General features: G+C 38.3%; 3 protein-coding genes across 3 annotated transcripts; 2 read left to right on the top strand and 1 right to left on the bottom strand.

Annotated features, from left to right (window-relative positions):
* Positions 1 to 2: 2 nt before the first annotated feature.
* On the bottom strand, positions 3 to 7,742 carry LOC137129181 (extracellular calcium-sensing receptor-like). The gene is made up of 8 exons (XM_067508112.1): positions 7,621 to 7,742; positions 7,004 to 7,298; positions 6,622 to 6,911; positions 6,081 to 6,376; positions 2,520 to 2,725; positions 1,200 to 1,421; positions 986 to 1,109; positions 3 to 907 (listed from the first exon to the last, which is right to left on the bottom strand). The coding sequence occupies exons 1-8, from the start codon at positions 7,725 to 7,727 to the stop codon at positions 3 to 5; spliced, it is 2,445 nt and encodes an 814-aa protein (XP_067364213.1). The 5' UTR covers positions 7,728 to 7,742.
* Positions 7,743 to 9,552: 1,810 nt separating this feature from the next.
* Positions 9,553 to 13,199, top strand: LOC137129431 (extracellular calcium-sensing receptor-like). The gene is made up of 8 exons (XM_067508569.1): positions 9,553 to 9,596; positions 9,977 to 10,271; positions 10,357 to 10,646; positions 10,876 to 11,171; positions 11,464 to 11,669; positions 11,797 to 12,018; positions 12,094 to 12,217; positions 12,295 to 13,199. Exons 1-8 carry the CDS (start codon positions 9,568 to 9,570, stop codon positions 13,197 to 13,199), a joined length of 2,367 nt encoding a protein of 788 aa, XP_067364670.1. The 5' UTR covers positions 9,553 to 9,567.
* Positions 13,200 to 15,759: 2,560 nt separating this feature from the next.
* On the top strand, positions 15,760 to 20,724 carry LOC137129180 (extracellular calcium-sensing receptor-like). Its single transcript, XM_067508110.1, has 9 exons — positions 15,760 to 15,773; positions 15,910 to 16,086; positions 16,200 to 16,533; positions 16,975 to 17,262; positions 17,807 to 18,358; positions 18,466 to 18,687; positions 19,370 to 19,493; positions 19,616 to 20,088; positions 20,308 to 20,724. Exons 1-9 carry the CDS (start codon positions 15,760 to 15,762, stop codon positions 20,722 to 20,724), a joined length of 2,601 nt encoding a protein of 866 aa, XP_067364211.1.
* Positions 20,725 to 21,967: the final 1,243 nt, after the last annotated feature.

Here is a 21,967-nt window from a genome sequence, read left to right as displayed (position 1 = left end):
TCCTAGTATTGAGTTTTGTTCATTAAATGTTTCTTTGTGTTCATTTCTGGCTTAAACAATATAATAAAACATTTTGGAGCAAATATACACAGTATTAGTCCAAAACTAGAGGCCAGAATGGCAAATATCTCCACAGCCACAGTGAATTTCCCAGGAGAGCTGACATAAGCTGGGATAAAGGTGATCCAGACTGCACAGAATATCAACATGCTGAAGGTGATAAACTTGGCTTCATTAAAATTATCAGGCAGTTTTCGGGCTAGAACAGCTAACACAAAGCAAAACACAGCCAGTAGACCTATGTACCCAAGCACAGCCCAGAATCCAACAGCTGAACCTAATGCACACTCCAGGATGATTCTATCTTTGTATGTGGTGAGGTTTTTCATTGGAAAAGGAGGACTAACAACCAACCAAACTGTACATATTAGAACTTGGATGAGTGTGAAAGACACTACAGTCATTCTTTGCTGTAGAGGACCAAACCATTTCATGATGTTACTACCTGGAAGTGTAGCTTTGAAGGCCATTAACACAACTATAGTTTTCCCAAGAACACAAGAGATGCAGAGGACAAAGGTGATCCCAAATGCTGTGTGGCGCAGCATGCAGGACCACTCAGAGGGTGCTCCAATGAAAGTTAATGAACATAAGAAACACAGAGTCAAGGAGAAGAGCAGCAAGAAGCTCAGCTCAGAGTTGTTGGCCCTGACAATTGGGGAGGTTCTGTGACGGAAGAAAACAGTTGTAGTTATTGCGGCCAAACAGGCTCCACCACCTGAGAATGCAGCCAGGAGGATTCCCAGGACCTCACTGAAGGACAGAAACTCTACAGGCTTTGGGAAACAAGTGTCTCTCTCTGCATTTGGCCAGAACTCTTTGTGGCATGGGAAACAGTCAGTGGAATCTGAAAAAATAAATCACAAAATACACACAGTTTTTATATACACAATGTGGTAGTTGTGCATAACAAAATACATTATACCTGTAGCATTGCTGATCTCTCCCTCAGGACATGGAATACAGTCAAAACAGCAGATGGGTTTTCCTTTTAAGAGTATTCTATGAGTTCCTGGCGGACAGCTTTCAGTGCACACCGACATCGGCACCTGCAGACACAGTGTATATAGATAAATTCATATACATTTGCCTCTTTCAATATGGATAATTCAAGATTACAGTGAGTTATTGTTCCTCACTTGTGTCCTGCCCTCAACCCAGGTGATGTTCTTGTTGATACAGAGCTCCTGGCCCACTGGCAGTGATGCATCATAGTACCCTACTGACACCAACTCAATAATGCCACTCTTACTTTTCTGCCAGTTAACCAGCTCATATTTGGCCACAGGATCCCCGTTAGCATCAAATGACACATTGTAACCATTTAGGGAAAATTTTACTTTTTTAAGCTGAGTGAAAATCTGTAAAAAAAACAAGTCAGAGATAAGAGTAGTTTTAAGGGAAAGAATAAGGTGTTTGTTTAAAGTTAAGCTTAAACTAACACTAACATGATATTCAATTCAGATTACTCAATGCATTCTACTGAACCTTTTCTCTCCCTGTTCTACTTTATTTCACTCTACCACAATGTGCTCAGCATTTAGGCAGTAGACTATAGAAAATATGGAGAAATCAAGCAAGACTATTTTGAAATCTATGACTGGTGAACAGGGCAGGCCTAAACAAAAAGGTTTTTACATGTAATTATATGTAGTGCTATTTAATGTGTGTGTGTCATAACAAACTTTGATAGCACCTCTCCTTATGTCCCAGGGTCGAGATATGCTTGCTGTTAACTATACATACGACTATGTAACATTAATTTGGATCATCGGTTCTTAATGTCAGAAATTTAAGATACCTATGTGAGGCAGTATCAAATCATAGCTATAATACTGGAAAGTTTAGAAAAAAAACTGAGGCAGTCCACAACTACTCACATTTATGTTATTGCTGCTGTTTTCTTTGCAGTAATTTTGCAAAATTAACCTCTTTGAGTTTTGTCCTAGCTTTTGATTATGTTGTGGACAAGCTAATGTTAATGAGGAAAAAAATGCAGATTTCTCTCAGGGATGATTATGCCCGAGTCTGCCCCCCTGTGGGTAACCTTCTATAACCGCCACACATACGTACGTAATTACAAATATGTGATGCAGATGAGACTGTTGTTGTCTACACTTGGGTAAACAGGAAGCATATCTTGATGCTTTAAGTCCTTGTAAACCTGAGAAAAAATTGTTTTTAAACACTCAGTCAAATTTGACTGAGAAATTTGAAAAATTTGTTTTCAAAATAATCCCATTGCAAGCAGTACTCTCTGCTTTCTTTAGAAATAACTCTTGATTTTGTTTTAAATGGATATAAAGACTTTTATTATCAAAATTATTTTTGAATATATTTCTATTAAAAATGTTTGAAAAAATACATCCTGGTTATACCAGTATTGTATTTTTTAATTTTATGAACTGTACACCATAGCTAGAAAAAACACACTGAAGCATATTCTTGTTTCATATTACCTGTTTGGACTCTATCCTGGAGAGTTTGTCACACTGACTTGTAGAATTTGTCTCCTGACACACAGCATTATGAATGGCATGAGCTATTGCATAAACAGCATTGTACACCATAACAGTGACGCGGAGCTGAGATTTGTCAGTGTGCAGGCTCTGGAGCTTTTTTATGTCTTCAGTTCCATCACATAAACTCCGGTTTGTGGCAGCACCTGAGTAAACAGAGAGACACACACTTTTTAACATGGACGTAGTATAACATACTGTATTTTCATTCATAATTTATGTGAGGTAAGTGTTTTAAAGATTGTTAATGTAAGGCACAACACATGCTGATGACAAAAAGTCATGAAGTGTGTTCACCACATTGCACATGTGCAGCTTTGTACATATCGGGATAGAAACCTGGTTTTGCATGTAGATGGAAAGGAAAATTTTCTTGTCTAGGAGCAATCAGGAAAACTAGGTTTCCTGTTTACATGATGGTTAAATTGCTTTTCCAAGAAACCTGACTATAACCTGGTTAACTTGTCATAAGTTTTAAACTGAGTTAGTGGGGCAAGAACCATGTCAACATTCTTGACATTCATTCTTGTCGTTCAGACCACATTTTAATTCAAACTGATGTGAACTTCACCAACCCACAAAGCTGGCAACCACCTGATTCTCACTCAAAAGCCCAGGAAGGTAGAGTGGATGTCCTCCAATCTCGCAGTTGTTGGTTCAATCCCCGGCTCCTCTGGTCACATGTTGAAGTGTCCTTGAGCAAGACACTGAACCCCAACTTACTGAACTGAACCCCTTACTTAATGGGATTATGAGTGCCAATGGGTGAATAAGAAGCAGTGTGAAGCGCTTTGAGTGCCAATAGGTAGAAAAGCACTTTATAAGTGCAGATCCTTTACCATTTAGTGCTCTTATTATGGGGAAATTTCCCCCTGACACAGACACAGCCACTGACATCTTCTGAACCACACACTTTCAACCTGTCTGTATAGTCCTTTCCCACTGTCTTTCAGGTCTTCCCATTGCTCATCTCCTAATCCCTGGCTCTCTTATCTGATCTGTGAACTTTGCACTATACTCTGGAGTGATGAGAAGAACTGGTGCAAATCTGCTGCTTGCTACACCATGTAATAAAAAAATCCCAAGCAGAGCTCTTCAGCTCAGTGGTACCAAAACACTAGAGCTACATAACTCTGCAGGCTCACCAGCCTATCATCCACTCTTTTGCTGTCTAACCCAACTTGCACTTGGACTTGCACTGAACCGAAATGATTCTTCTCAGATTCCCAGTTATTGATGTAGTCTTAGTTGGGACTCACACACCAAGTAGGCACTGGGAGGTCTCGATTCAGTGCACGAGTGTAGACGGGATGACACCAATAGTAATATGAAGTAGTGATCTTCTCATGGCCTCAGATAATGGACTCGTCTCAAAACTTGTTCTGTTAGATCTTAGTTACTTCTAGGTTGGACTACTGTAATTTCCTACTTTCAGAATGTCCCAGTAACTCCCTAAAGAGCCTGCAATTAATCCAAAATGCTGCAGCAAGTGTGCTGACTGGAATTAGCAAGAGAGATCATATTTCACCTTCACTAGCTCCTCTCATGTGGAACCAACTCCCAGTTCAGATTCTGGAAGGCTTAAAACCTTCCTCTTTGTTATAGCTTATAGTTAGTTTTTGTCAAGCTGCTATAGGCTTAGACTGCTGGGGGACCCACCCCCTGATGCACTGAGCTCCTTTCCTCCTCTTGACCCTGTCTCTTCTCCTCTCACAATTGTCACCACTGAACTCTGTGTGTCTTTGTCTTTGTCCTTCTCTGTCTCCCCTCTCTCTATCCCTTTCTGCAGGTGTCCCTGGCATTGGAGCTGTTTGTTTTCCAGTGTGCAGCCACTGGTCCTACCAACCTGCCTTTGTTGTTGCTTTTCTTGCTCTTTTCTATTCTCTCTTCACTTTCCACTCACCCCAACCAGTCAAGGCAGATTGGCGCCCACCATTCTGCCGGAGGTTCTCTTCCGTTAAAGGGGGCTCATTTGTGATTAGAGAAAGTAATACCCCAGAGAATTCACCATGAGTGAGTGGGTGTGTTGATGACGTCCATTTCCTACAACTGCCATGAAACCGGGCAAAACACCCAAAAGTGAAGAACTCATTCATTCATACAACAATAATGTCGAACTGGAAGTATAAAGAAATTTTTGAAATTCTGCAAGTAAGGGCAGACCTGGAAATCGTCCAACACATACAAGGAGCAGCACGAGTTGTATACGACCACATTACAAAGCAAAACACTGTCACTCCCACGGCTTTGTTTTTGCATCATGTTCCACCCCCTGCTCGAAGTGTCCAAGAACCACCCCTCACCCAATTACACGTAGTACTTCCTCACAAGTAAGGATGCATCTTGCATAGACTATCTTTGATGTTGGCTACATGTCTGAAAGGGAAAGTCCTGAAAATTTCAGGACCTGATCCTCCAGGCATTCTCTTGAGTTCATGTCTGAAACAGGCCCATGTTGGGTCAACAGTCAAAGTGCACATAGTGCACATTCACCCTCTTTAAAAGGTACTGAAATTGAAAGGCAAATTCAACTGTTTTTGCTGTGTACTGAAAAGGTTTTAGGTTCAAAATCAAAAGATGGAAATGAAAGCTCATAATTTCAGCTTTCATTTGATGGTATTCACACTGATATATGTTAGACACTATGAAAAGTAGCACTTTTGTATCAAATGGTCTTAATTTTTTGATCAGAAAAAGTATTGAAATGTAACAAAAATGCACTGACAGGTGTTTTTTAACATTCCAAAACAACAATCTGCTAAATCATCAACAACCTCCACAACGTATCGGTGAGTACAGAAGCCATATCACAAGATACAAATATACCACATCAGCAGAAAGGGTCACAAAGCCTGCAGGATTTGCAAAAGTAGAAAAAAACAAATACTGGGATAAACCACTAAATTCTCTAACGTCGTTTTATGATGACACAAAGATTAATTTCATCAAAGTGATGAAAGAGACGAAGAGTGGAAAAGAAAAGAATCTGCTTATGAGCCAAACCACACATGTTTACACTGTCAACTCAGCAAAGGACTGTATCAGAGGGAAAGAGTGAAATATTTTAGACTCCTGAAGAGGAGATTAAGGGGAGACCACCCCACGCACAAAAAAAAAACCAAAACAACAACAGCAGGATAAGGCTGCAGTGGACATCTAGAAAAGCATACCAGAATAAGAAACAAACAATATGGTTTTGTAATATTATAATACTCATGTTTATATCTGTCAGTAAAGCCTATTTTTCAGTATACAGTGTGTTTGGGTTCAGGGCTTCATTTTTGGCTTTGTGAAATTACAATAACCTGCTTCATTAAAATAAAAAAAGAGAGCACTATCAAGTGGGATAATTTACAAAGACACACCTGATGACTACCTCATGTCTTAAGAATTTGTCAATGAATTTTAGTTTAACTAAAAGGCAAACAACATTACAAAACCATACGGACCAAAGTATGACTTGTCATGCAATTAACTCACAAATTACCACAACGTTCTCACTTTTTTCCAGCTTGCAGTTGAACGCGTCCTCCCAGAATTCAGTGAGTATTGGGGATGCTGCCACTTCACTGGGAGAGAGATCCAGCAGGAAGTCTCTCAGACCTGGGATGACAGATTGAGGAATACCAAATCCAATAGCTCCAGCACAGAATGTGAACTTCAGCATGTCTGGGTGAGTCACCCAGGACTCACTGCCTATCCACTGGCGAGATGGGGAAGGCTCACAAGACATTTCCTCCATTAGTAATGACATGTCTCCAAAGGATACAAACGCAACAACCACCTTAGCTGTTGACCTGTAGAGACATTAAACAGTATTATACGTATTAACATTACCAAAAAAAACAAAAATGCATTTTATCTTTTTGGCTTCATTCTATCTACAATATAGAAGGAAATGTGCCTTTTTGGTATTAAGATAATAAAACATGTTTTTTCTCATGTTTGTTTGTGATCTTGTGTTTTGACTTAATGTCTTTTGTGGTTTTATGTCAAGGAGGTCAGTGTCAAAAAATACAAGTACAAGCTGTGATCTAAAAACCTGCGGATCACATCAGCCACTCTCTGGATCCTGCTACGTGGATGAGTGCGATAGAATGATTCAGAGTATTCAACACAGATCCCCTCTTTGTATGCTGCTTTAAGGAAAGAAGCCATGCCATTATTTCCATAGTCTGAATCTGACCGGACTGCACCTATCCAAGTCCAGCCAAACTGTTTCACCAGCTTGGCCAGTGCTTCAGCCTGGAACTGGTCACTGGGGATGGTTCTGAAGAAATTGGGGTACTGCTGCTTATTGGACAAGCAGGCACAAGTGGCAAAGTGACTCACCTAAGGGAAACAAAACACTGTGATTGTTTAACTACAGTCAAAACTTCATCATGTGTGCATTTACAATTGCACAACACAAAAAAAATATTTACTTGGGGAATATTAAAGGGCGCAATGATCCGTGACATGCTGATTGACGGTGTTGATCCAGACTCCCCAACAACAGCCATCACCATACCAGATTGTGAACAGTTGTCAGGAATGTAAAACACAGGGTCCAGACCATTTGTAAGCTGAAATGCTACTTTCACTGTCATGGGAACTGAGGCACAGGAGTCATAGATCTGATAACCAAGTCTAATGCCTGGAAGCAGTTTTGTACTGTTGTTGATACTGTCGATAGCAAAGGTCATTGCACGTGAGAAGCCCAGTTCCTCTGAGTCAATTCTGCACACAAAAACAAATTTCAGTGTTGAAAAAGTGTAAACTTTCCATATTACATGAACATATATGGAAAGTTCCCCTTTTCTACAAACACACTGCAGTTAAGAGTTACCGAAAGATACTAATAGTGCATTAATAAGCCAAATGTGTATCAGTTTCTAGTTCTAGTTTCAGTAAAACTAAAGAGACATTGACTTTAGGCTTTCAATGCCACAAAAACATATCGCAGAAAAATAATGCAATTAAACTGTATTGACATTGTACAAACAACACAAGCATTTCTCTCAAACTATTTAACACTGTTACCCTTCTCCTAGTTACAAACCTCCCTGTGCACCTCAGTGGCTCAGGCATAGTGGTGTAGTTGTGCTTCACTGTGTGCATGTTGCTGTGTATGGAGAAAACACCCCCAATAACGTAGTCACCATCCATTGAGAACACAGATGGACGTTTGGAATACTGTAGCTTACATCTCAGGTTATAACTGACCGCATCACCACCTCTATCCTTTGTGTTGCTAGAATTTTGTTTTAAACTATCCCATGAATCATTCAAAGTAAGAGCTGAGTTTTTCTCTAGCAAATACAGAGCTAGTCTGAGACCAATAATAAAAGCTAAGATTGCCATCCCTCAAGTTTATACAGTACATGTGATCAAATTGTGTTTTTTTCTTGTTTATATAGTTTAGACAAAAACTAACCCTCCTACAGGACGTCAGCTTCTAATACATCAGAGACATGTTGCCCAGTGGTCTGTGTTTAATTTTAGGACTTTTAGTTCTTTGCGCTGCATTTACTGTGTAACTCAGGTTAGACTCCTTGTCCAATATGCTTCCTGAAGCACTTGAAGTACTTACATATGTTAACGTGATATGGTAGCTGCCCCATGAGAAACACAACACAGACAGCCATACTGTAGGATTTTTATGTGCAGAGGTGGTTGTATTGCACCGTATGTAAAGCTTGTATTTAAATGTCAATGAACTTATGAGATATACATTACTGTACAGTTTAAGTCTTAAACTATACAGACAAAAATATATGTTGAACATTTCCATTGTTCTAATATTGCACTGTGATTTCTATGACAGATTAGGTTAAGTGATGGAGTCATCATTACAACTGTTTTGTTATATAGATATTCTGTCTCCTTACTTGTGCTGGTTAAATAAAGACGTACTCCACGGATGTGTTAACTTGACACCAACCATAAAACTGCCTGCACCGCGTGCTTCTTAACATTTGTTTCCCAGTAGGGAAACCACAAGAAGCAGGACAATTTGTATTTGCAATACAGTAGGAAGCAAAAGGATAAGAAGTGACAAGGACTTACTAAATAGACTCCTGACCACAATGAATGATGGTTTATTTGCATTGACCCATTCCTTTGTTAAAAGGCCGAACATAACCCATAAGCCTTGTCAATATGAATGGCCCCCTTGAGTGAAACTGATCTGCGGTGTTTCTACTTTGCTGATGAAACTCACCCATAATCAATATTTGTGAGCTGCCTTTTGCCTCTTAACTTGTCTTGCATTTTGCCAAGACCCAATGGATCCATCATCAGTCACACCATTCACTCCCTATTTCTCCAGCATACACCGAGCATACACAAACAGTGGCACTATTTGCCCACCATCTGCCTCTGTTCTCTGTGTGATCGGTAGTGGGACTCAGTTCCTCTGCATAAACTTGCCTTGTCGAGGACTGTATAACAGGGTTCTCAATTCCAGCTCTCAAAGACCCCTTCTTTGTTTATTTTTTATTTTTTTTCAACTATCACTTCCCTACCCTACTACTGATTCTTTGCTTCAGATGTGTTCAGCTAATCAGAAGCTGGAAGATACCATTTTAGATGGGGGCGAAGTGCATGTCAAGGACTCCTTCTCTCTGATGTAATGCAAGCTGACGTACAAGAAGGAGGGAAACTGTTGTCTAAAAAGTTATATAAATCTGTGAAAAGACACACATGTACAAGTGTGTACACTTGCAGCATGGAGATCTCAGCTCTCTTTATTGGTCTGAAATTAATTGTGTATTTGTTTGAGATGAAATCAGCTCTTGCTCTGAATGGTTTATGTGATCTGAAACAAAGGGCTGTATCCACACAGACTAGTGTTTGTACTGAAGTAGGTACTGAGGATTCATCTGTCATATGTAAACTGCAGGGTACTGCTCGTCTGCCTGCATTCTCAGAGGATGGTGACTACATCATCGGTGGAGTTTTCTCCATACACTACAGTATGCAAACAGAGAAATACAACTACACCACCATGCCTGAGCCACTAAGGTGCACAGGGAGGTTAGTAAAAACGAGAAGTGGTTGATAAAATGTTAATTTAATATGAAAAAATTCTTACTGCAAAATGTGTGTCAAGAACAAAAGTAATTGGTCATATACATTTTATGTACTGACAAAAGTGCCAGTGTGACTATGGGTAAAAAATTTACTTTAAAGTAGCTGAAGTTGCTTAAGTGAAGATAGTTGTTTTGATGAATTTTGTTTGGTGAAATCATCATTTATATTTGACCTACAGATGCAGTCCAGCTATTCTGTTCAATGTACCTTACAGTTACCATACATTGCAGTTGTCCATTATAGGGTGATTTTCGTTGGGTTAAAAATGTGAACTGTCCACATTATCTATACACTTTAAAATGAATATTTTTTTCTGTGTGCAGAATTGAACCACGTGAACTGCACTTCTCATGTGCAATGATCTTTGCCATTGAGGAGATTAACAACAGTTCAAAGCTCCTTCCGGGCATCAGACTAGGTTATCAGATTCATGACTCGTGCTCATCAGTTCCCATGGCAGTGAAGGTAGCATTTCAGCTTACAAATGGTCTGGACCCTGTTTTTTACTTTGGGGACAACTGTTCACAATCTGGTATGGTGATGGCCATTGTGGGTGAGTCTGGGTCATCACCATCCATCAGCATGTCACGCATCATTGGATCCTTTAATATTCCTCAAGTAAATATCTGAAATTTTTAGTATATAAATTTGCTCAGACTTATCTTTAAATATGTCATGAAGCAATCACACTTTTTTCCTTTAGGTGAGTCACTTTGCCACTTGTGCCTGTTTGTCCAATAAGCAGCAGTATCCCAGTTTCTTCAGAACCATCCCCAGTGACCAGTTCCAGGCTGATGCACTGGCCAAGCTGGTGAAACAGTTTGGCTGGACTTGGATAGGTGCTGTCCGGTCAGATTCAGACTATGGAAATAATGGCATGGCATCTTTCCTTAAAGCAGCATACAAAGAGGGAATCTGTGTTGAATACTCTGAATCATTCAATCGTTTTCACCCACGCAGCAGGATCCAGAGAGTGGCTGATGTGATTCGCAGGTTTGCAAATTTTTCATTGTGTTATCAATGCTGACACCAACCATAACCATATTAAACAAATGTCAAACAGAATTATTCAAGCACAGGATTAATAAACCATTTTATTTCATTTAATGCACTTGTATTTAACATATTCAGTGTACAATAGTATACATTTAGCACACACACCAAGCAAGCAATCTTTAATTGTATTATAACACAAACCTACTTGTCTTTAATGTCTCTCCAGGTCAAAAGCTATGGTTATTGTTGCATTTGCAGGCTTTGGAGAAATGAAATTACTCATGGAGGAGCTGTCTCGTGACTCTTCCCCACCTCGACAGTGGATAGGCAGTGAGGCCTGGGTGACTCACCCAGACATGTTGAAGTTCACCTTCTGTGCTGGAGCCATTGGATTTGCCATTCCACGATCTGTGATCCCAGGTCTGAGAGACTTCCTGCTGGATCTCCCTCCCACTAAAGTGGCAGCCTCGCCAATACTTACTGAGTTCTGGGAGGATGCATTCAACTGCAGGCTGGAAAAAAGTGAGATTTTTTTGCTAATTTATAAATTAATGTAATTAAAGGTCAGAACTGGGTCTTTGTGTCTTTCTTTCCTTTTGTTGTTTTGTTGTCTGCCTGTAATTCAGATTAAATGTATTCAAGACCATAGCATTTTCTTACGTTGTTGAATTGAAATCTGTTGATATTGGAGAGATAAGGTCATCTATAAATATATAAATTTTGTTACTTAATGTAATAATACTGTCCTGTATAATATTCTGTATTAGTATTGTTTTCAAATTCAAGAAAATTAATATATTTTATATACTTTTAGGTGATGGAACAGACAAGAGATTGTGTGATGGAACTGAAGACCTGCAACAGCTCCAGAGTCCGTACACTGACACATCTGAGCTCCGCATCACCAACATGGTGTACAAAGCTATTTATGCAATAGCTCATGCCATTCATAATGCTGTGTGTCAGGAGACAAATTCTACAACTCAGTGTAACAAACTCTCCAGGGTAGAGTCCAAACAGGTAATTTAATGACTAAAGGAAAAATCCAGTGAGACTTCGTGGCTATGATGATCCTTAAAAAATAAATAAATAAATAATTAAAAATTACATTTATTTCTGACTTTCTTTCTTTACCTTATGTGCTCAGGTTCTCACTCATCTGAAGAAAGTAAATTTTTCCCAAAATGGTTATCACATGTCGTTTGATGCTAACGGGGATCCTGTGGCCACATATGAGCTGGTTAACTGGCAGAAAAGTAAGAGTGGCAGCCTTGAGTTGGTGACAGTAGGATACTATGATGCATCACTGGCGGTGGGCCAGGAGCTCCACATCTACAAGACCATCACCTGGGTGGACGGCAGGACAAAAGTTAGGAGCAATTACTTTACATCATAACAGCAATAATAGGTGTGTAAGACTGTCTGATAATATTGTATGTTGCAGGTGCCCATGTCAGTGTGCAGTGACAGCTGTCCTCCAGGAACTCATAAAGTGCTGCAGAAAGGAAAACCCATCTGCTGTTATGACTGTATACCATGTGCTGAGGGAGAGATCAGCAATACTACAGGTAAAATATCCTGTTTTCTTAGGTAGTTAAACACAATAAATATATATGACTGCTTAATGTTCTTTGTATTCTTTCAGATTCCTCTGACTGTTTCCCATGCCCCAAAGAATTCTGGCCAAATGCAGAGAGAGACACTTGTTTCTCAAAGCCTGTAGAGTTTCTTTCTTTCAGCGAGATCCTAGGAATCCTCCTGGCTGCATTCTCAGTTGGTGGAGCCTTTTTGGCCGCAATAACTGCGACTGTATTCTTTCATCACAGAACCTCCCCAATAGTCAGGGCCAACAACTCTGAGCTGAGCTTCCTGCTGCTCTTCTCCTTGACTCTGTGTTTCTTATGTTCATTAACTTTCATTGGAGCACCCTCTGAGTGGTCCTGCATGCTGCGCCACACAGCATTTGGGATCACCTTTGTCCTCTGCATCTCTTGTGTTCTTGGGAAAACTATAGTTGTGTTAATGGCCTTCAAAGCTACACTTCCAGGTAGTAACATCATGAAATGGTTTGGTCCTCCACAGCAAAGAATGACTGTAGTGTCTTTTACATTCATCCAAGTTCTAATATGTACAGTTTGGTTGGTTGTTAGTCCTCCTTTTCCAATGAAAAACCTCACCACATACAAAGATAGAATTATCCTGGAGTGTGCATTAGGTTCAGCTCTTGGATTCTGGGCTGTGCTTGGGTACATAGGTCTACTGGCTGTGTTTTGCTTTGTGTTAGCTGTTCTAGCCCGAAAATTGCCTGATAATTTTAATGAAGCCAAGTTTATCACCTTCAGCATGTTGATATTCTGTGCAGTCTGGATTACATTTATTCCAGCCTATATTAGCTCTCCCGGGAAATTTACTGTGGCTGTGGAAATATTTGCCATTCTGGCCTCTAGTTTTGCATTAATACTGTGCATATTTGCTCCAAAGTGTTTTATTATATTGTTTAAGCCAGAGAAGAACACCAAGAAACATTTGATGAACAAAAATCCATCATAAGATATGTTGTAGTAAAAGCCTACTAGCAAAATGAAACTTATGCACATTAAGCAAAGTTTACAAGAAATAATTTACAACATTCTTTAAATATTCTTTTACAATTTTATGTTCTTACTTTAGAAATAGTTTGCAACTATGTACTGAAAATTTGAAATAAATTAATACAACAATAGGAAGTCTATCATAACATTTCAGTAAACTGCTAATTGAAAAATAGTTCTATGTGCATGGAAAACAATACAGTCTACATGACATTTGAATTCATACAAAAGATTGTCTGAAACCAGTCCTGTGAATCAGCGGGCTACATTTCCATCAAGCATTTTGTCTCAATTTCTATGAATAAAACCACAGATTTATAGAACATTGATGAGATTTGGTAGTATGCACTTTAAGTACTAACTAAACAGTAGTATTCTGAATAATCAAGATTTCAGTTAAATAATTTCCAGTGCTTATCTCTAGATTAGTAAAACCACGTATGTGAGATATAAACATTTAAAACCGCTTCCAAGGTTAAGACTATGAAAAAAATGTAATTTGGACAATTTGCTGGATAAACTGAGCCTTTACTGTGGGAAAAAAGGCCCAGCGTATAAGGCAACATTTACATCTTGTATTTTCACTGGTACAGAGCCTTACATGTACACAAATCAGTTGCCCCAGATGTTATTTTCCCATGGTGTGAGCCTTTCATGTTATTGTAAATGGTTATATTTTGCATTTACTCAGAGACAGGTGTGGAAAATTATTAAAGAAAAGAAAGCACTATTGAAAGCAAACCAGCTGCTCAGCTATCTGCCGTTTAACACAATTGGTTGTTCCATAAATCTCAGAGGGCAGTGATAGCAAAATTAGCACTAGCTAAAAAGTCGCCATACCCATTTTTAGGAGAACTAAACAAGGTAAAAAATTAGCATATCCCAGCATGTTCATTTTGTGCTTTTTTCCAGAGTACTTCCACTTTAGTAGTTGCTGATACAGAATATAGTAATAAGTACTAAACTGTTTTGCTTCTAGTATATGTTACTGGACAGCAAAGTCCTCATCAATCTACTGCAGTAAACAAATCTAGCAACACAACACTCACAGAAATGTTCATGCGTTCTTCCGGCAAAAGAAATATGAGAGCAGTTTTCTAAAAACAAAACAACTTTTGCAGAAAAGAATAAAATTAACAAAAATGAAAAAGCACAGCTCCCAAATGTAGAAGCATGGTCAACATGAACTGTAGAGTCTACACAGGAATATGAAGGTTAAATAACTTTGGAAAATAAAGTAAACAGTTGCTGTTCCTGATGTCACTTACAAATATTGAACACAGTATGACTGTTAATAACTACATCTTCAGACTTTAGCATAGCACAGCTTGCATTCAGCTTTACATTTGTCATCATCAATTATTTTAAAATGTTTCCCCCTCTCCCTACCTGTGGAGGTTAACGTGGTATAGAGTGCAGTATCTTTTAAGTTTTATGAATACGACTACAAGTACACAAAGGCAGAATTGGGCCCGATGTCCAATAACATAAGCCCAGATAATAAAACAATTTCCCAAATGCTCCAACTAAGTGGTACATAGTTATTATGAATGCTACACAATCTTCATTTTCTTTTTTCAATGACTGGAAAGATGCTGTTTCCTCCATTTAAAACTATATCACATTTTCACTCTTTTCATCACAGTTGGCTCTCCTCTCCACAATCCAGTGTTGCTCAGATAGACTTTAAGCATTTGAACACATTAAATGCTTTTTAGTTCTGACAAACTAAATAATAACAATAAATATACAAACAATATTAATATGTTATAGTCTTAAAACAGAGTCCAATAAGTAGCAATTTTGCTTTACTTGAATATTTAAATGAACGTGGGCGGAGCGAGACGAGTGGCCTTGGTTGGCAATGGCCAACCCCAGAATCGGATTGGCCACCTTAAGTGCCACCCCCTGGCAGAGTGGCAGGGTGGTAGGTACCTGCTTTGGGACTTTCAGCCTAAGGAGAACTGACCAAATCTGAACCTGAAATACTATGTTAAAAAAAATATATATATATTATTATGTACATTTCAGGTAGTTTAATATATTTTTTCGCAATGGAATGTTTCTAGCAACCAGCCAGATTATTCATGCAAAGGATGGATTTTTACCTCTTCCCATCTGTTTATTATTTTTTATGAATAGTTGGACTTTTAAATTGATTGATCAGTTACGTCTTTGACATTTATTACATTGAGCAAACATTTCGTAAACACAACATTTGCCTAAATTGGTATACAGTTTATTTATCCTATAAAAGGTTTTTAAATTTGACTTTAAAACTTTAAAATCATTTTCTAAATGTGTCACCCTGTTTTGAGCATTTGCCCCAGTCATTACATAAAGAAAGCAATAAATCTTCATCTTCCATCAACTGAAGAGCTCATTATGAACATATCCCCATCCCAGCTTAGGCTACTGTAAACACATTGAACACAAGGTGTTATTTTTGATGATGTCACAACCATGTGAGGGGACCGCCCTCACATGGTTGTGACATCAATAAATGTTTACTAACTACAATGGATAACATCAGGTGCATCCTCAGATATATTTTAATTTGCATGTGGTCAGAAAGGGCAGCTTCTGACTGAAACATTTACCATTACAATGCTGGAGTTCACCATGGTCTTTATGGCCGTAAAGCTCCTTTTGTTTCTTCCTCTCTTTAGATGCACATTTGGCTCAGCACCTGCTCTGGATAACTGTGTTTTCTTGGGGGACAACGAGAAAAACAGTCTGTACGAAGATGGAGATGTAGTTATTGGAGGCTTATTCCCTCTGCACTATAGCCCAGTGTCTTTCCTTCCAACATTCAAAACAAAACCACCTAATAGTATCTATAAATAGTAAGTGATTATTTGGATACACACAGATTTTATTTTATTGAATTTAGGTTTAGTGTGTTGTATTGTTGTATATATTTGTGCTGTGTAATAATTTGCCTCTCACTTGTGTACAGTTTTAGCTCTCGTGCCTTGCGCTGGATGCAGACAATGACGTTTGCAATCAAAGAGATCAACCAGCGCAGTGACATTCTGCCACAGCTCAAGCTCGGTTTCCACATCCGTGATAGCTGTGATGACATTTCTGTCTCTCTGAGAGCATTGTTGCTGTTAGTGAATGGCCAGCCAGAGACTACCTCTACAGCCGGTAACAATGTAGAGAAAAAAATTGACTCTAATTTGGGCTGTGGTGCCGTACAAAGGACTGTGTCCCCAGTTGTTATAGGAGACGCTGGCTCTGGGGTGTCTATGGCTCTGTTAAGAAGCTTGGGTTCTTTCCATATCCCCCTGGTGAGACTTTCTGTTTCAGGACTCTTGTTTTATTAATAATAATATTATGTATTTTACTTAGTTAATCGGTCTTATTTAAGTTTACATAATTGTCATTGTACTTTCCAAAATGACTCAAATGTTTTTAAATATTTCATTTTAAAAACTTCAAAAGTGGAAAATTGCACCTTAGATAATTTCAAAATAATCCAATGTAAAGGTAACATAGTTTTCACTGGATAAAGTTAGAAACAGTTTGATTTCAAAATGTTTTTTTAGAGATGTATTGAGCATATAAAATGTCCACGAATCCTATAGACTCAGCTTTTTGATTTAGAGTTGAGCTCTTAGGTTTCTAGACTGGTTAAATCCATTCTGGAATGCTTATAATCAAAGTTCTAATGTTCAACAGCTTTTCTTAACAGTGCATGAGAGTTTAACCATTGTTTGCTGTAATACTAGGTGAGCTATTTTGCATCCTGCAGCTGTCTAAGTAACCAAATGGAGTTTCCAACCTTTATGCGCACAATGCCTAGTGATACTTTCCAGATCAGAGCCCTAGCCCAACTAATTAGCTATTTTGGCTGGACCTGGGTGGGAGTCATTGGTGTTGAATCGGATTACGCTCGCTTTGCAATCCAGCTCTTCCTCCAGGAGTCAGTGCAGTATGGTGTGTGTGCTGCTTACACTCATTTCTACCCTGTAAGCCTGAGTCAGCAGGCTCTAGACGAACTTATGGATGTTATTCAGGTACCTCTGCAACACTACTAATCTTTCAGGGTGAAGTCACCATAACATGAATAGAGAATTTGTGAGTGTTGAGTACACTTAGTGCAGCATTTTAGTTTTATTTATAATGTTATTGCATCATGCATATCTCTAACCACAAACAACAAAAGAAAAATTTAAATTGTAAATATGTAAATATTATTTTACATTGGTCATTAAAATTTATTTTTGTGTAATTGGGTTAAATACAAGCACAACACCTAGATTACCTTAGTATTGTAGCTCATTTGAAGCATTTTAAACCATTCAATAGTCTGTATTATTATTTAACATGATAATATGAATTCTATTGATTTGTTCACTACTTTTACATGTGGCTTGATAATAAACTGTATTTTAATTAGTGTAGCATTGTAAAATGCAAAAATATATATTATTATGGGTATTTAAATATATATTATACACCCTTAAAAATTAAACATTGTCCAACAAACCATTACTTATAAAACATCAAACTGTTAAAACTTCATTAGATAGTAACTACATCTACATTTTCACTGTTTAGATGGCATCTTCAAAGGTCATCATTAATTTTTCTAGTGAGTCAGAGATGCAGGGCATACTGAGAGAGATCAGCCAAAGGAATATAAATGGCCTGCAGTGGATTGCGAGTGAGGCTTGGGCCACTGCCAAAGTGCTCTGGGAAAAGTATGGAGATCTTCTGAAAGGAACGTTAGGTTTTGCCATCCGGAGAGCTGATGAAATTCCAGGTCTGAAACAGCATCTCCTCAGTTTCAGACCATCCTGCAATCTTCAGTCCGCTTTCTTGGCTGAATTTTGGGAAGAAACTTTTAACTGTCGACTTAACGAGTCAGTGAACAACCACTCTCATGGAATCGACAACTACCTTGACAGGTTTCCATGTAAAGGAACGGAGGACTTAAATGATGTTTACACTCCTTATTTAGATGTGACACAGCTAAGAGTATCATTTAATGTTTATAAGGCAGTGTATCTGGTAGCTCATGCCTTGCAAGAAATGAGTAACTGCAAAGTGGGAAAGGGGCCTTTCCTAAATGGCACTTGTGGAGACCCAAAGAATTTTGAACCATGGCAGGTGAGACTACCTGTAAATGTAATGTTATTTTAAAGAGAATTTTATAATATTTATAATTTAAATGCACCACAGTTTGTGTTTAGATTGTGTTTTCCTCTCTCCCTCAGCTTATCCATTACATGAAACATGTAAACTTTTCTGCAATGGGGGAGAAAGTGAACTTTGATCAAAATGGTGACCCCATTGCTTATTATGATCTGGTAAACTGGCAGAAGAGGCCTGATGGCTCACTACATTTGTTGAAAGTAGGTTTCTATGATGCTGCAACGCCCGCTGGACGCAGCCTCATCATAAATGACTCAGTAATTCAGTGGCCTATTGGAAAGCAGGTGTGTTCTCTGCAGACTGGCTTGAGGCCATGTTCACCTCTTAGACTGTTGTATCTGCTGCTGATTAACACATCTGCCAATTTACTTTTATTTGTGTGCAATATACTTTATTGTTAAACAGGCAGAGGAAAAAATTATCTTCAAATAGAATCTCAGTAGATTTGGGGGCTTATATCTTTTACTACAGTTAAAAGAAGTGGGCTGTTTGTAGGGATCTTTCTTATTGAGCTTTGGTCCTCTATGACGTGCCTCTTCACAATATGGCAGGATGACTCTTCAAAGTCTGTTAAGTCCAAATTAAAAATCCGACAATTAGATTTTATCTCCCGAAAGGTGTTTTATAAAAAAAAAAACTATTATTAAAAGCCAATGTAGTAACGTATAAAATGCAGTTACAAATGTAAATAATGAATGTAATAGTGTAAATAGTTTTAAATGTTTAATATAGCCCTTAATTTCATACAAATAACAAACCAGAAAACTACATTTTATGACAATCCTTTCCTCTTTTTGTAGTGTTACCACAGTGTTGTAATTATGTGATGTTTTCAGTTTTAGCTGAAACTGGATACAATTTGCAAAATTTTTTCAGCTTCTAGTCTGTATTTGAAATAGTTGCAACTGAGACCATTATACTGTAGCGAAGTCAGATCTTTCTGAGTGGCTGAACTTTGCCTCTCAGGCTCCTCGGTCTGTGTGCAGTGACAATTGTCCTCCAGGTTCGCGCATCGCCAGGAGAAAGGGTGAACCTATCTGCTGTTTTGACTGTGTCCCCTGTGCTGAGGGAGAAGTTAGTAATACGACTGGTGTGTTGTGTTCTATGACCTTCTATGACCCTTTCTCCTTTATTATGCAAATACAAACTATCTTGTTCGTATCTAAATGTGGCTTCCTTAAACTTAAATTTGTTTTCTCCCTCCATCTCCAGATTCTTTAGAGTGCTTACGCTGCTCTGAGGACACGTGGCCCAATAAAGCCAGAGATCTCTGCATTCCAAAGACTACTGAATACCTGTCTTACCATGATTTAATAGGTATTGTGCTATGTGTTGTATCAGTCCTTGGAGCCTGTATTTCCATCTCTATCCTTGGCGTATTCCTCATGTACAAAGACACACCACTGGTTCGGGCCAACAACAGGAAATTGAGCCTCCTTCTGTTAGTGTTCCTTGCTGTCTGTTTCCTTGTTAGTCTGTTGTTTATTGGTAAGCCTTCAGACTGGCTATGCCGTTTCAGGTATCCAGCATTTGGGATCAGTTTTGCCCTCTGCATTTCATGCCTTCTGGCGAAAACAGCAGTGGTTCTAATGGCTTTTAGGTCCACACTGCCAGGAAGTAATGTAATGAGGTGGTTTGGCCCCAAACAACAGAGAGCGAGTGTGGTTTTAGGAACAGCTGTCCAGGTAAAAAACACAACTCTCTGTATGTAAAAAGTATATATATATATATATATATATATATATATATATATATATATATATATATATATATATACTTTAATATATAATATAATAATAATATATAATATATATATATATATATATATATATAGACACACACACACACATACATAATGTTTGTATTTTAACTGTGTTGATGTAACTGTTTTCCCTTTCACTCAGGTAATAATCTGCCTTATCTGGCTGCTCACCAGTCCACCTCATGCCAAAAAAAATTACCACAGTGCTACCATCATCATTGAGTGTGTTACTGGTTCAGAAGTTGGCTTCTGGTGCGTTCTTGGATACATTGGCATTCTGGCTTGCATGTGCTTCATAATGGCTTTTTTGGCACGGAAACTGCCAGATAATTTTAATGAGGCAAAGCTCATTACCTTCAGCATGCTAATATTCTTTGCGGTTTGGATTACTTTTATCCCAGTGTATATGAGCACATCTGGGAAGTACACAGTGGCCGTGCATATTTTTGCCATTTTAGCTTCAACGTTTGGACTCCTATTGTGCATTTTTGCTCCAAAGTGCTATATCCTAATTATGAAACCTGAAAAGAACAACAAGAAAATCATGATGCAAAAATGATAGTATAGTATAGTATAGTACATGTGCCGATGAAAAGTTTAAAAGTAAATATGTGATTTGAGTATATATGCAGTTTAATTATTAATGCTATAAAAACAATAAAAATTACTGAAAATACTGAAACTAGCGTTGCCCTAGTCCTATCTTACACAGTGTTTTCATTTTTTGAGTTTTGGTCATATGTGTATATGCATATATGTATGTATATAAGGTAAATGTGATTATATTTAAATAAGGTTTATTAGTCAGTTTTATTATGTAGAAAACTGATTTTATAAATATTTAAATGTCAGTGATGGTACTTTTTAACTACTACTTTTTAACTACTTTAAGCACTTTTTAAAACCCATTTGACACTTCTGCAATTATGTTTTGCCAAGTCAAAAATACACACATTTCCAAGACGTCCCACTTTGAATGGAACAACATTTTCCACATAAGTGTTGGTAATAACGGTTTAAATAAAAGGCTGTGAGTCTTTGTAAATGGCCCGCCCAGGTGAGTAGCTGTTGCATCATTGCTCCTCTCCATCCCATCTCCAACTGGGCGGGAACAGGACAGAAAGAGAGAAAAACAACATCCGATACGCTCAGTAATTTTAGCAAGTAACGTGAAAGATGCACTTGATTTTTTTGGCCCATAAGCCTGGTGCCTGGTCAGCTGTATGTCCTCCTCCTTCCCTGCTCATTTGCCCAGTCTCATCTGAATCCTACATTCCTATTCCTCTCTCCTGAGTAAAGTACGCTGATTTAAAACTCTTCACTTTTCAGGTGTGGGTGAATCAAATTCAATACAGTCTCTGATACTGTGGCTTATCAGTGTATACTCCCATTTGTAAGCCAGTTTTAAAAGTTTTATGGATTTTTCTTGAATGATTGTAGCTTTTACATTTAAATGCATTAATGAGCCATGACAACAGCATTAGCTCTAAAAAAGGTCATCACCATGCAGGACACAATATTGTCATGTGTGTATCTAATGAAAATTGTAAATCAATATGCGTCCATATCCTCTTAAATCACTGGGCGTAAAAAGCTGATAATGTACGGGATGAAAGAGCAGCTAAACTTTACATAACAATTTAGTGTTGGCCTGCGGTTCAAGCCGAGGTGATTCGGTCTTACTTTAATTGGAAGAAACCACAGGAAGTCAAGAGGACAGGGAAACAACTCAAGCTGATCTTCTCAGAGTTGTTGGAAGAAACTGCATTCTTGTGAAGCATCTTGTGGCAGGCAGCTCCTGG

The sequence above is a fragment of the Channa argus genome, chromosome 6 (genome assembly GCF_033026475.1).
Source record: "Channa argus isolate prfri chromosome 6, Channa argus male v1.0, whole genome shotgun sequence".
NCBI lineage: Eukaryota > Metazoa > Chordata > Actinopteri > Anabantiformes > Channidae > Channa > Channa argus.
The sequence above is the reverse complement of the archived record's forward strand: the minus strand, read 5'-3'. Positions and strand labels throughout refer to the sequence as shown.